Source organism: Heptranchias perlo, chromosome 16 (genome assembly GCF_035084215.1).
Source record: "Heptranchias perlo isolate sHepPer1 chromosome 16, sHepPer1.hap1, whole genome shotgun sequence".
Lineage (NCBI taxonomy): Eukaryota > Metazoa > Chordata > Chondrichthyes > Hexanchiformes > Hexanchidae > Heptranchias > Heptranchias perlo.
Genome location: NC_090340.1, coordinates 24,316,767 through 24,332,594, shown reverse-complemented (window position 1 = coordinate 24,332,594; position 15,828 = coordinate 24,316,767). Strand labels below are relative to the sequence as shown.

At 41.3% G+C, this 15,828-nt stretch overlaps 1 protein-coding gene across 4 annotated transcripts in view; it reads left to right on the top strand.

Moving 5' to 3' along the window:
* The window catches only part of nutf2 (nuclear transport factor 2), a 47,221-nt gene extending 32,112 nt beyond the window's left edge, over nucleotides 1-15,109 (top strand). For 3 of the 4 annotated variants that reach the window (XM_067997825.1, XM_067997826.1, XM_067997827.1), the window contains one exon: nucleotides 10,229-15,109. In XM_067997825.1, the coding sequence (XP_067853926.1) occupies nucleotides 10,229-10,342 (114 nt within the window). In that variant the 3' untranslated portion in view covers nucleotides 10,343-15,109. Of the gene's footprint in view, nucleotides 1-6,069; nucleotides 6,868-10,228 lie in introns of those variants that run through there. The other variant, XM_067997828.1, reaches the window with a different exon arrangement.
* Nucleotides 15,110-15,828: the final 719 nt, after the last annotated feature.

Here is a 15,828-nt window from a genome sequence, read left to right as displayed (position 1 = left end):
TGCTCCAGGGATCTGAATTTGACCTCTCTTTTCCATTTATATAAACGATTTGAACATAGGCATAGATGGATGATAATTGGAATTTGCTAACACAAATAAGAAGGCAAGACAAGCTGTGAAATAGATCGCAGGAGGACATAGACAGCTCAGCAGAGCAAGCAAAATGTACTATTTTTACATTCCCCTACATTGAACTTCAACAGTCAGAGATTAATGTAGGGAATGTGAAGTAATACATTTTGGTAAAAAAGAATAGTGAAAGGAAATACTGTGTACCATAAATGGTAGAGTGGAGGTTTAGAGAGATCTGGGGCTGCAGATACATAGATCTTCAAAGGTGGGAATGCAAGTAAAAAGACAAATGGAATCCAGGATTTTACATGCAGGAGCATTGACTGTAAAAGAAAGTAATGTTGATTTTGAATTTGTGAAAAATATTGTTTCGGCCACAGTTGGAATATGGCTTGCAGTTATGGGCACTCACTATAGCAAGAATATTAGAGCCATAGAAAGGACTAGTAAAGATTCATTAGAATTATGAGGAAATTAAGGTTTGTGTTAGGAAGAACGGTTTTAAAAAATGGAGCTTTTTCACAGAGAGGATTAAGGGTCAATCGAATAAAGGTTTTATACAATTATGAAAAGTTTTGAGAGGGTAAATATAATGATGGTTTCCTCTGGGCGGTGAATTGGTATCTTAGTGATTCTATTCTCCGTGGCCTTGATGTCTTTTGCAAAGTAGGGCATCCAAAACAGGGCACAATATTGTAACTGTGGCATAACCAATAATTGGTATAGGGTTAGCAATTCCTCTTCGCTTATGGACCCTATGCTCTTGCCTATAAGATATTAAGGGGAACGGATAGGGTGGATAGAGAGAAACTATTTCCACTGGTTGGGGATTCTAGGAGTAGGGGGCACAGTCTAAAAATTAGAGCCAGACCTTTCAGGAGTGAGATTAGAAAACATTTCTACACACAAAGGGTGGTAGAAGTTTGGAACTCTCTTCTGCAAACGGCAATTGATACTAGCTCAGTTGCTAAATTTAAATGTGAGATAGATAGCTTTTTGGCAACCAAAGGTATTAAGGCCTATGGGCCAAAGGCAGGTATATGGAGCTAGATCACAGATCAGCCATGATCTTATCAAATGGCGGAGCAGGCACAAGGGGCTGAATGGCCTACTCCTGTTCCTATGTTATAAAACGTAGGATCTTGTACACCTTTTATAGCTTTATTAATTTGTCCTCCCACATTTTGAAAGCCTAAGTCTCTCTGATCCTCTTTTTAAAGTTTCACCATTTAGTGTATTTATGTCCTCCTTATCTTCCCCCGCAGAAATCACCTCATTTCTCTGCATTAAATTTCATCTAACATCAACCCAATCTTTCAACCTGTCGATGTCCTCCTGAAGTTGCTTGCAGTCTTCTTCACAATTAACCACACTCCCTTTTCATGTCATCTGCAAATTTTGATATTGTACCCCCATTACTAGATCCAGATCATTTGTAGATGTACAGAAGAGCAATCATCCCAACACTGACTCCTGAGGGACACCACTTTAAAAACATCCATTAACTACCACTGGTTTTTATCCTTTGACTAAATTTCTATCAATGCTCTCACGTTCCCTTTAATACCATGTGCCTTAATTTAATCAACAGCTTCCTATGTAGGACCTTAACAAATGCCATTTGAAAATAGAACATGGCTATTCAAGCAGAGGTGATAACATTATTTAAAGTGGAATTCGATAAGTATTTGAAAAGGAATAATATAAAATGGCAGGGAAATGGCATTGGAATACATAACTCCTGTTGAAGAGCTGGCACCAGTACCCGTGATTTGCTAATTGGCACTCCCTGAATGCTGTAATTTCTATGATTCCAACCAACATAACCAAGTTTAGATTTGTAGTGGAACCTGCATTTTCCACACTCCAGTTATCCACCAGAATTTTTGCTGGACACAGCCTTGCACAAAACCCTGAACCTGCGCCCTCTCATCATGCTGTTCCGGTATATCTGAAAGTATTGATCTGGATTGACTATCTCTGTCTCATTTAGTATCAATAAAGTCTCCTCTGAGACATTTCTTTTCAAGGCTGAAGAACACTAACTTAGCAAGTTGTTGCTCACAATTCATCCCTTTTTAAAAATTGGAGATCAGCCTTGTTGCTTTCTTCTGCACTGCCTCTAGGGTCTGGATGGCCACCATGTGTCATGGTGATGTCAAATTATATTATGTATCAAATATAGCTGCCACTGTGAGGTTATTGTGTATTTAAAGTTTTGATATGTTTATACCATATAGCTTAGGCCTGTTTTGGTAAGTTTCTCTTTAAACATTGTGCTGATAATACAATTGCTTGAATAGCTTTTAACACAAACATGCAGGAGAAATTGCATAATATTTGCCTGTCTAGTGTTTTGTGATGATTAGTTCAGGATTGGAGTTGCCCTATAAAGCTTGACTCAATTTAAGTGGCAGGTTGGCTCAGTGATAGTCTGGGTCAGAAACTTGTGGGTTCAAGGCCAACGGCAGGACTTGAGCATAAAAGCTAGGCTAAAACTTCATCACTGAGGGAATGTTGCATTGTTAGAGGTGCAGTCTTTTTCCTGAGACATTGAAACTGTCTGTCTGTTCTGGTGGACATAGAACATCCCAGGGCGCTATTTGAAGACGTGCAGGGCCATTCTCCCGGTGTTCTGGATAACATTTATCCCTTAACCAACATCATAAAACAGATTAACTGGTCATTTATCTCAATGCTATTTGTGTGCAAATTGGCTGCCGTGTTTGCCTACATTACAATGATGACTACACTTCAAAAGTGATTCATTCACTGTAATGCAATTAGGACACCCCGAAAACATAAGAGATTATATAAATACAAGTTAATTTGTTCCTTCAATTAAAAGACAGTCAGAAGCAGGCAATGAGCATGAACAAAGTGCACTACTACAGCTTTCAAAGACTGGGTAGGGTATGCTTCAGTGTATGGTACTACTGACTACTTTATATCCACATACGCAATTGTATTCATTTTCAATGTAATCATTGGAAACATAACAATAAAACAGTTTCTTGGATTGCAGCAATACGGCATAACTCAATTTCCATGACTACGGTGCTTGCTTTGTAAAATTAACATTGCATTCAATATAGTCAGATCGTGCCCTTTCAGCATTCTCTAATTTGTTCCAAGTTTAGCGTTCTCTAATAATGCAAATAGCTTGTTATTGTGGGTCATGTCTTTGAAAGAGGGTGAATTGCTTTTCGGGTCACTTTACTGCGTCTCCTGGTCAGTTAACTGAGGAGTATCTAATAAGGACACTGGTGGTTAAAGCTGGGGGAAGACAGAGTTTAAAAACAAGAAATTTTGGCATGTGTAATTTTATAATGGTATTGGATGGACAGGTACGGTTAGTGATTGAACAGTTGGTAATTTTGGTGGAATTCATAGTGTGTGACCCCACCGATTGTTTTTGTGGCTGAAGTAGCGAATTCAGTACTGGAAAAAATTAATGGACATTAAGATTTAATATAATATTTCTTCCTTTCAGACCTTTCTCTATGGTCTTGATACACTTAAGAGATCAGGTTAGGTATCGAGAATGAGTGATTCGTGCTGGTGTACCAAATTTACTTTGAGAATGTGAAAAACTTTTATAAGCGAAAAAATGTTTTAAAGTAGTTCTGATGTAAAGTGGATGCTGATGAAACGAGCAGTTCAGCTACATCAGTTTCAAAGGCTAGAGCATGAGCAGTGCTGAAAGGAACAGCAGTTTTTTTCTGCAGGAACATATTTTAGTAAATATTGTTCTTAATTAAGTTACATGATTCACAATGTTTTCATGTCTATTGGTAAAGCATTACATTGTAGTAGCAAACTGCAATTGTAACCCTTTCATCGAGAGATCTTGTTTGTTGAAACAAAGAGGGAATTTTACCACCCCCCGCCCCCCACAAGCGATGGGCTTTAGTCGGGGGGGGGGGGGGGTTAAATTGGTAAAAATGTGAAACCCGACCCCAACCAGCCGTGAATGCGCCTGCTTCCATTTTTTTTATTCATTCATGGGATGTGGGCGTCGCTAGCAAGGCCAGCATTTATTGCCCATCTCGAATTGCTCTTGGGAAGGTGGTGGTGAGCCGCCTTGAATCACTGCAGACCGTGTGGTGAAGGTTCTCCCACAGTGCTGTTAGTTAGGGAGCTCCAGGATTTTGACCCAGCGATGATGAAGGAACAGTGATATATTTCCAAGTCAGGATAGTGTGGGACTTGGAGGGGAATGTACAGGTGGTAGTATTCCCATGTGCCTACTGCCCTTGTCCTTTGAAGTGGTAGAGGTCGCAGGTTTGGGAGGTGCTGTCGAAGAAGCCTTGGCGAGTTGCTGCAGTGCATTTTGTAGATAGTACACACTACAGCCACGGTGCGCTGGTGGTGAAGGGAGTGAATGTTTAAAGTGGTGGATGGGGTGCCAACATATGTCGGCTGCTTTGTCCTGGCTGTTGTTGGAGCGGCACTCGTCCAGGCAAGTGGAGAACATTCCATCACACTCCTGACTTCTGACTTGTGCCTTGTAGATAGTGGAAAGGCTTTGGGGAGTCAGAAGGTGAGTCACTTGCCACAGAATACCCAGCCTCTGACATGCTCTGGTAGCCATAGTATTTGTGCGGCTGGTCCAGTTAAGTTTCTGGTCAATGGTGACCCCCAGGATGTTGATGGTGCGGGACTCGGCGATGGTAATGCCGTTGAATGTCGAGGGGAGGTGGTTAGACGCTCTTAATCGTGGCGGGTTTGGGCGTGTCCGAGTAACCCGCTGTGGAGAGGCAGGTCCCTAATTATAATATTTAAATGAGGGTCCTTTCGAGAGCTTTGGGCAGCGATTTGAAATTAACACCTCCTGCATGGGTTTCCTGCGGTTCAGGAAACTCGGCAGTAAAACGGAGGCAAGATCGAGCGGCACTTCAGGATGGTTAAAGGTCAGAATTCCCGATATGAATAAAGGGCTCAGTGCTCACAGCTGCTTTTTCAGTTCCTCTGGGAAATGGTTTGGTGAGAGTAATTATTGTGAGACTTATTAGTACAGTTTGGAGTGTTCACACAGAGAACATCAGGATGGGCGGAGTCATGGCTGCTTTTGATTGGACTTCAGATGAGGAAGATAGTCAGCATCCACTGCAGCAAGGGCATGCTGTGGAGGTAGCTGCAGGTGGACAACAGAGGGGTCGAGTTTGCAGGAGGCACTACCCACCTAACAGTGTACAGACAGAGGCTGAGTTTCCTTGACCCCCTCAGAAGAGCAGTGCTTCCGAAGGCTGAGATTGTCACATCAGGTGGTCGCAGACATCTGCAGCCTCCCAGAAGACGACCTGTTACCTAGTGGCCATGCATTACTAGTGGCTGTGAAAGTCACCACCGCCCTCAATTGTTTTGCCTCCTGTTCCTTCTAGGGCGCTACTGGAGACATATCAAGGGTCTTGCAGTCGGCTGCACATAAATGCATACGGTATGTGACTGATGGATTGTTTGCCAGGGCTGGGAGGTATATAAACCTCCCCTGTGATGACAATAGCCAGAATCACTGGGCACTCGGATTAGTGTCTCTGGCTAGCTTCCCACCAGTGCAGGGTGCCATCGAATGCACACACGTGGCAATCCAAGCACCACCAGATCAACTAAGAGCATTCGTCAACCTCAAGGGATTTCATTTAATCAGTGTTCAGCTGGTGTGCAACCACAAGAATAGGTTCATGCCAGTCTGTGCCAGATTCCATGGGTGATTCCATGGGTGTTGCCATGATGCTTTCACATTGCGGCTGTCCAATATCCCTGACTGGTTCGTACCTGGAACCAGCCTTAAGGGATGGCTGCGAATACCCCCTTCAACCAAAAGCAAAATACTGCGGATGCTGGAAATCTGAAATAAAAACACAAAATGCTGGAAATACTCAGCAAGTCAGAATTGACGAAGGGTCATTGACCTGAAACGTTAACTCTGTTTCTTTCTCCACAGATGCTGCCTGACTTGCTGAGTATTTCCAGCATTTTCGATTTTTATTTCAGATACCCCCTTCAAACGTGGCTGATGACACCTCTGAGGAACCCCACAAATGAACTCCAAGAGCGCTATAACGCCAGCCATATGACAACCAGATTTGTCATCGAGCAAGCCATCGACATGCTCAAGATGCGCTTCAGGTGCCTGGACACGTCTGGAGGCGCCCTTCAGTACTCGCCAGCGAGGGTCTCTAGGATAATTGTGGTGTGCTGCGTTCTACACAACATAGCGCAGCAGCGAGGACTAGAGATGGAGGAGGAACAAGTGGCTCAGCACTCTTCATCTGAGGATGAAGATGGGGCACCCAACGCCAGACCAGCCGCTCAGATTGCTGCTCGGGATGCCAGGGATGCCCTAATGGCTCGAAGGTTCAATTAGTCACTCAGACTGGACCAAAGTAACTATCACATCTCCCTCCCCCACCCCCACTGACACAAAGCAGCCCTGTAAGCAAACATCCACCCATTGCACATGCACCAATTGGCCTCATCAATTCATGTCTTCACATTCATCTCCAAGCAACTGAAAACTTGAGTTGGCACACCTCAGGCAAGGATGGTGAACACGGGAAAGTGGTGCAAATTGATAAATTCTGTGTGAATAAATAAATAAATGAAACTTAATAATACTCCATTGTCATAAACACCCATGTGCATACCCTCTGAGAACTACAAAGCTTTTCTTTTCCTTTCCCCACCGCTATTACGCATTGCAACTGCTGTTGCTTTAGCAGAGGTAGAGGCAGGCTGCTCTGACTTTTGAGATGCTTGCAGCCGACGACCTCTGGGTGTTGGAGCCATTGAGGGCCTCGCCAAAGATTACTCTACCTGCACCTGTACTGGGGCAGACTCGGCCATCGGGTGAGGAGACAGCATGTCTGGTATTGGTTGGTTGGGGTGGGGGGTGCAGAATGGGTGAGACGTGGGTACGCCTTGAGTGGAGTTCTCACTTCCATGTCCCCTTTCACCATCATCTCTCTCCTGGGCCAGGGGCACACCACTCCTACCTCTCCGCGGGAGTGATGCCTTGTAATGCCACGGCTAAGGTATCTGTCATCCTATTTAAGGTGGCAGAAATGTTGGCATCCATAGTTTGCACGACCGTGGTCAGGGCCTGATTAGAGTGCCACGGAGGAGGCCACTCTATCCATGGAAGACATTCTCGCAATGGCCTGCGACATCAATCCACAAATGCTTGAGCTGGACTTCTCCATCCTCTATGCTATTGTGGACAGTGTGCCTGGCACGACTGCTAGTACCTCGCACCTTTTCTGCTGACGCTCTATCATTCTCCTTTTCGTTGATGGCCCTCGGGATTCAGCATCTCTGTCCAGCTGAGCCCCTACCACCACTCTCTGCTCGTGATCACATGAACTGATTCACCAGGTGAGACCCCACCTAACTTTCTGACAGGACCCACCGAAGTGCTCGTATCTGCGCTGGTACCTGGTAAGCATGTGTCCAGTGATGGTGCACCCTCAGAAGGAATCAGCTCCTCTGAGGAAACATTGTCTGGAAGGGCCATGGGCTGCTGTTCTTCGCTTGATGGCCCTGGAGGAGAGAAGAAATGGATATGATTTAGCAATGGGAATGAGCACCTAGTGCTGAAATCAAGTCAACATGACTGAGTCTTGCATGCAATGTGGGTCAGAGATATTTAATGTTGTAATCATGCAGCAGCGAAATCCGAGTCTCTGCATCTCCGATGGTTAGGGCGCTTATATACCACGTATCTCCATGATCTCCTCCTCTGCAGATATCAACTGCACAGTCTGTGGTGGATCACCTCTGGACCTCTCCCTTGTATTTTGGGCTCTCTTCACCTGCAAGGGGAAACGACAGACCTATGATTGTCTGTAAGGCATGTGTTCACCTGATGGATGCAGTGCATTTGGTGAGGGTGACTATCAGGCAGATGCATCATGAGTGCCACTGGCATGCATTTGAGGATGTGTGTTTAGAATCAGGTGAGCTGACTGAGGTGGCATCATATTGCATAAGGATTGGGGTGAGTGGCAGTGGTGGATGGAGAAAGGGGGAGGTGAGGAAGTGCATAGAAAGGGAACGATGGGCGCTGCTGAAACTTAAGTGGCTGTGAGGAGTGATGTGATAGAGTACGCTTGACAAGACAGAGTGAGGGGGTGGGGGTGGTACACTACAGGATGTGTCGAAACTTAACACTATACAAATGCATTAACACCCAAACAAAGTAGTACAAAGAGAAACTTTATTGAACCCCAACTTGTATACAAGTGGAAGAGTACCTCAACAATGGTCAAGGGTACAACTTCGCCGAGTCAATGAAACAGCTCATGTTTATACAATTCAGTAGACAACGCCCACCTGTTACAGAATATGGGCGTACACATACATTCTTTATTGGCTCAGGTAGTTGGTCAATCAAGTAGTGAGCCTGCCCCCAAACATCCATAGCCATCTTGTTACCTTGCACGTAGGCCTGAGCAGATATTAGTTATTTTCTTTCTCTCCACATTCCTGTTTCTCGTTATCAGTAGGGCTGGAGCCAGTCTCAAGGCTCAAACGTAATTACACAATTGTGCTTCTATGTGTGCACGTAGGCTAAACGTATTATGTGAGTTAAGTGAGTTAATAAAGAGTTAATATGGTCAGGTATCCCTTCATGCACTTCCACAGATGTAGGTGAATTTGCAACTGTGCTCAACTTTCATGACCTTGTTAGGTCATTAAAATGCTTCCTGCACTGAATTCAGTAACAGGGCACTATACTCCTGTTGCTGACGACCTCAGCTGCTTCTAACCACGCCACCTTGGTCACAGCAGCAGGTTTCTTCTTGCCATTGTTTGGGAAGAGTACTGCCTTCCTAGTTACTGCACCCAGCAGCGCATTGAGGGACGCCTCATTGATGTGGGGCGCAGCCTTTGACCGACTTGACTCCATCTTTGCATTTATCACTCTCTTGAAATGCTCCCAACTCCTCAAATTCCATCTCAGCATTGGCCTTTTAAATAATCGAGGCGAAATAGTGTCATGCGGGTGTGCACCATGCCTGCTCATGCGCATTGGAGTGAAACCCAGAAGTAAAACGATAATGAGGTATCCCTATTGAAATTGGACATTCCCACGCGTCCCACAATCTTCCGCGTTGCTCGCCTGCTATCGCCTCCCTCCCCTCCCCTCTGCTCAGATCCCACCTCTGTTTTACCGGGCCCAAAGTCTCAGTATATCAGAAGCTGACTGAGCATTATTGACCTGACTTGAAACTATGTTTGAGTACAATGATGCTTCAGTATGTTGAGGTATCCTCAGCACTAAGCAAAAAGAATAATTAAATGAGCTGCTTGTACTTTTTGAGAGTCTGATTAGTAACTAAATGCAAAATAGATCACAGTCCTGAAACTCACTGTGTCCTTTAGTTGAACTGAAAGAAAATTTACAGTCTAGTCAAAGAACTCATTCTGTGCAGACACAGATTTAATGCTTTATGATTCAAGATATCAGTTTTTGATGTGAGATCCAGTGATGCTTATGGGCTAAATAGTGAAGAATTAGCACTTAGATTTTCACTAATCAGTGATTTTGAAAAGACTAGGAGGCCACAAAATCTGCAGACCACAATCCTGGTGGGGTCAGCAGGAGTGCACCTAATTTATATGGGGCTGGTGAGCTCCCACAGCACTATGATCACATCATGGTCTGCCTGCCATGGGGATGTGGGGAATTGCCCAGACCCCATAGTGTCCCTAGTCCTTCATGCAAGGGGGCTGATCCAATAATTTATTTTAGAAAAGATAACTTTTCAGGGGTCTTGGCTGCTCCTCTCACCCACCCCTTCCCATGAGACCCCTTTGTGCCAAGATTGAGGCCAGTGGCTTTGGGAATTCCCAGCATGGGGACATCTTTGGCCTTGTAAGGGGTAGCAGAGGTTCTACTTCCTTACAGGGCCAACTGGGAAATCCCAGAATCAGCGGGAAGGCTGTGCAACTGGGTCCCTGATGTTTTCTGGTAGGTTCTGCCAGGAACTCCTGAGGAAATTCTGGACCAATGTATATAATTTACTTACATAACTGAATTGGGATATTAGAATTTTTTCACTAATTATTTTAGCTGCTCACACTGTAAGTAGAAAAGAATACAGGAAAAATTTGCTTTTCCGGAACCTAAAACTATTTTGTTTCCTTTCAGGCCGATGATGATCCTGTCATGGGTTTTCACCAGATATTTCTACTGAAAAGCATCAACGACGCTTGGGTCTGCACCAATGATGTCTTCAGACTAGCACTGCATAACTTTGGCTGAGACCTCTGCCTCAAGCACATCCCTACATCCACTCTTCTAGTCTGCTATTAATCACAATGACTGGATTCCAAATATCATACACAAGCGTGAACACAACAGTAAAATCTGCAACCTGCGTAGTCTCTAATCACAGTTTGCTTGAATTTAGCTATTTGTGCATGATGTTTGGAAAGATGTTAGTTTAGCTGACATGGGCAAGACAGTACCCCAGTGTGTTGTGCCAGCATGCCTTAGAAGATAAGTTATACCACACTTCATTTTTTTTTTCTATGTACTGGTAAGTTGCTATAGCAATCCAAAGAACCGAAGTAAATAACAGCAGCTACCTGTCCAATTTTTTGATTTGTTCAGACCTTTTGTTGACTCATGATACAATAAACCATGTACTTTTCTTAAGATGGAAATGGTTTCATTTGGTTTCCTGGCAGGTTTAAAGGTGTTTATTTTGAAAAAAAAATTATTTGACCATATAATCCAATTGGAGGATAAATTGCTGTTGGGTATTGTTTGTGCTGGTGCAAAGGTTTAGGTCACTTGTTTATCAAAGGGACAGTCATAACACAAGTGAACTCAAACATAGTTATTCGGGCTCTGCCTTGTATATCATGATCTAACTTTGTTTCAGTTCTACTGAAGAATACGCTTGCCTGGTTCTTGACGAATTGAGGCTATAAAAGAGTAAGATGGTGACTTAAGTCTTTTATAGCTGTGATGCACAACATTCAACATAATGTGTAAACGTTGAATCGGTTTAAATCTACAATTTTATCTAATGTCTGTATTTGAATTTGAGTCATATTGCTTAAACTTCTCAAATTTTGATGGTTTCAGTAAAACAAGCCAGTTCTTGGGACATTAGGTTGGACTTGTTGTGGATGCACATGCGTTATATTTTAATTCTCCCTTTTTCTCCATTCCTCCTATCCAAGTGACTTCCTTCAGCTTGATGGGTGGAGCAGCATAGACTGGCCCTTCCTCATGACTGCTGCCAGTTCTGCACTGTGATCAGCTGGCAGTTGAGCTAGAAGTGGATAGAGAATGTCAGTTTTTCATCCCTGGAAATGCTTCACAGTTGTGGATTCCAATGCCATGCTACCCTAACATTTAAGCTTGTGAGCTGGAAAACTAGTGCTGTATCTGTTAGGCTACTGCATCGTCTGTGTTTCTTTTCTGAAATTGGTGATTGAAACAGACCCAAGCAACCTGTCACATTTTAAAAAGGAAAATGGAGTCCATCGATTCATATTAGACTATATCTCTTGGTACCAGAGCTGCAGATTATAATGCAAAAAATATTAATAATGCAATAAGCATTTGTGAATAAAATAAAAATTAACATTCATCTTAAAGAATTATATGTGATTGTTACTGGTACAGTTGTCTTTATTAAGAATGCTGGATTTTTTTTTTCTCCTAATATATTTGGTCTGCATAAGTTTGGCGTTGCAGGTTTTGAGTTTTCTTTTCTTGGGTAGTGATGCGTGCTGAAGATACAGTTCCCTGATTGCCAGGAACACTCTGGCATCTCACTCAAGTGATCATGCTTTGTGTAAGCAGAGGCACTGAGGGTCATCACAGCCCAACCCAATAAATTCCACAAATAGTTAATTTCCAAGAGCAGTAATTGGATAGCTATCAGGAGTAGGATTTTCCAGTCTCAGCCATGCCATGGTTTGAACCTGCGACCTTCTAGGTCTGTATGTTTCACTTTGAAAGCTTTTCATTTAGATACACTATTTATAAAGGACTTTTTTTGACACATTATGGCTTTTCCGGGAACTGCATCTGTGTTGGGCCACTTGCACAAATATACAATCTTAAGTTGGAAAACTTCTTCATTTGGTTTTAACAGGACAGTGTGATTTCTCCGAGAATGTGTTTTGTTTGAAAGTGGGAATGCTGGTTTGTTTTGGAACCAAAATATTTTCTCTATGAACTTAAAGGATTAATCCCTAATAAATTCAGAGGAGTGCAAAACCCAGTTGGATGAACACCATTCCTTTTAACATAGTTATCTGAAACTGGAAACATGAAGAAGCAGTTTCAATAGATAAATGCTAGTGCAATGATTAGAGTGTTAAATCTGAGTCTTGACACGGTGATAAAGAAATATTGTTATTTCTAAAAAAATATATAAAATTTGCAGAACGTTCCCACAGTTTGAACATCCTTATGCAATTTGATGGTAACGTTGGCAGTCTTACTGCAAAGTATTGAACCTCTTGTTTGTAGCAGTAGGAAATGAGGCTTAGGGTGATTTCTGAACTTGCAGGCAACTGTCTAAAACTACAACACAGGTTAGAAAATGCAGTTACATTAACCAAATATGTAATACAGAGCAGTTGCAATGAGTTAGAATATTCTAATTTTGATCTGACATATTACATAATGAAGTATCATATAAGGGACTGTCCCAAACATAATTCTGAATTTAGATGTCCCAAGATATCTAATAATTCAGCTTGTGGACAATAATTTAATGTCTTTAGTATCCCATATGAAGTTGTTTGGTTTTCCTAATTGCATGTAAAATTTCTAAAATGTATAAATAAAGTTAGTTAATTCTAATTTGATAGCTTTTAGTTCATTGATGTTTTATTCCAATCAAAGATGATGGCTGTCACAGTTTGAACTCAACTCTGTGCCTGGCCGTAGGTTGAATCAAATCGGGTATATGTTGCGATAATATGCATACTGAAATAACCATGTTGAGCACTGAGGAGAATTTGTAGGGAAGCAAATACTGTGTCAAGTGCAGCTCAGAATTTTGTCAAACAGTATAGTGAAAGCTGCCTGGTTTTTTTTTAAAGGCACATATGCAATGATGTAATTGTCTCATTCATTTACCAAAGGGGTGATTTGGTTTGCAATATATTTGTGATTCAGTAGCATCTTTTTTACATTTTGTTGCAAAACATTTCTTAAATGGTCAATGCATAGTACATTACACATGTTACATAGAAGCATTGCTTTTGTCTTGAATTATTCACAGTAGTCAGACAGTTCCCTTCTATGGATAGAATAATTTCTGATATACATATAAAGCAACACTATGGCACACTACTGAAAATAGTAATTCAGTCTTCTAGCAAATCCAGCAATCATTTCATTCCGTCTTAGAACAGATCTTTCTCTGGTTTGTAAGATCTTTTTACCATTGAGGGACAGGGAAGAGAGACTATTAGCATATATTGCATTCTGTTGGGTGTGTATTGCAATTTTTATTCACACCCGCTCAGTCTGCTTCAGCCAGGAGGGCACGGACGTCCTGGGTCATTGATTTCACAGTGATCAGAACCAAAATGACTCCATGATTGGCTGATGGGAAGGTTATTTGCACCAGTGTCGAGGCAACAATACCAATTCCTTGTTGTAGTGAGACCTTGTGCAAGACAGTTTGACGGAGAATTTCCCCACAATTAAGGCTGGCAGATTTGTGTGGTCCACTTAAGAACTTCGAGTGTGGTTGCTACTGCACTGCTGGATCACCTAATTTTTTTTAATAGCTCTTGGGAGATTGCTGGCGGCTTAACCCTCGGTGCTTCTGTATCAGTATTTGGAACATAGACCGTGAAGTTGAAATACTATTCATAAACTCCATTGTACTTATGGATATGGATTGATCCTATTCAGAGTAGGGAACTCCATTAAGTTCCTGTTAGAGTATAAAACATCATTGAAAGTTATTGATTTCCAATCTGGGAATAGAATGTATTCTGTCAGTTTGGGGAAAAGTTTTACCCAAGTTTTTGTTAGTCTTACTCTTTAGTGTAAGCTTTGTTTCCTTTCTGATCTTTTTCGTTGTTGTACTTAAGTAAATCTACAAGAATACATAAAGGTGTGTACCATTTTATGATATAACAAAATAACTCCTGATTACTTCAACCAATTTTTGGAAACATTACTGCAGTGATGCACAACAAACTGACAGTTTAAATGCAAGCAATTAATGAGAGTGAAACACTCGTTACATACACCAGTTGCCAATCAAAATAATAATTTATGAGGATACATTTATGGAATTGCAAACTACATTATAAAGTTTAACAAACTGCAAAACATGAAGCTTAACATTTATAAACATCAAAAGTGTACGTTTTGGAATATTTTATAGTTGCTGGAAAAGAAATTAATAAAAGATATAAAAATATGAAAATGATACACAATTTAAGAAAAGTTTGATGAAAAGGTACATTAAAAGCAGACATATGTACATAAGAATGGATAGTTGGGTGAATTAGTTGATATTGCCTTTCATATGGATGTAATTCAAAAAACTGCCTTCAGCAGAATTCTTGGCAACTGTGTAAAGCACCTGTGTGCAGCTTACACCTATTGTACTGTGAATTTGTGTCAAAGGACTTATGTTCGGAAATTATTTAAACATGTTACTTTGTGCCATACTAAGAATATGTTGTTTTGCCTTAGATATTTTGCTGTTTGAAAATACTATTCTTGATCTAAAAATATTTTCTTAGATATCCATTTAGATTTTATTCCTCCGTTATATGGTGTAGGTCATCTGTGTCAACAGGAACGCAGCTCTTTAAGGATCTTTCAGTCCCAGATATAACTAAGAATCTTGGGCCGCCTGATGTTGCTGACGCTGTGATGCTTGATCGGACTTATGTATGCAGAATCTGATTTTTGATGACCTATTTTAGGAAAGAGAAAGCTCTGCTTTCAGTAATAACTGATACACATTGATTTCATTGCAGTGTAAAACCATTGTTTTGTTGGTTTCTTTAATAAACTTTATCAAACAGCTTTCTCATTGTACTTAATGTTATTGCTTCAGCCAAAAAAGATCTGATATTGTAGCAGGTGGTTTAAGATTAGAGTGTTGGCATATTTGAATGTTCACGACATTTGAAGATTTCTCATTCAGTTACCTCATACTTTAAGGGGAGTTTTTAAATCTCTAATCATACCTTCAGTTTTGTAAAATCATCTGTCATTGGCCCATTCAAATAAATAGAAATGTGAAACTAATGATGAAAGTGTACCACAACTACATTTTAATGATAGCATCATATCTTGTATTATTGTGATGGTTTTCACTTTTTTAAAGAGGCTAGAATTTATGCTTTTTTAGATTAAATTAAAATTATAAAAATTCACAAGGATTTCAAAGTAATAATTGCAAACATTTCAAGATGAAATCTAAAGCTTAACGTGATCTGTATCATTCTCTTTAAATATACATGTTCAATCATTTGTTTGTGATGTACAATGTCAGGATAATGCAAATATTGTTCAGGCATCCCAATGCCCCAGGTGGTTGTTCTCCCTGTGATTGAATAGCCTACTGAAACTCACTGTCAAGACATATACATGAATAATAATTACACATGGTGCCAGAGAATGACCAACACCTCTGGAACCATATTCCAGTGAGCAGTGAACACCTGCAGAAAAGGAGAAAATTTGCAGGGGGAGAAAGTCTAAATGACTACTTCCACACATACAAAATCAAAATGGTAAAA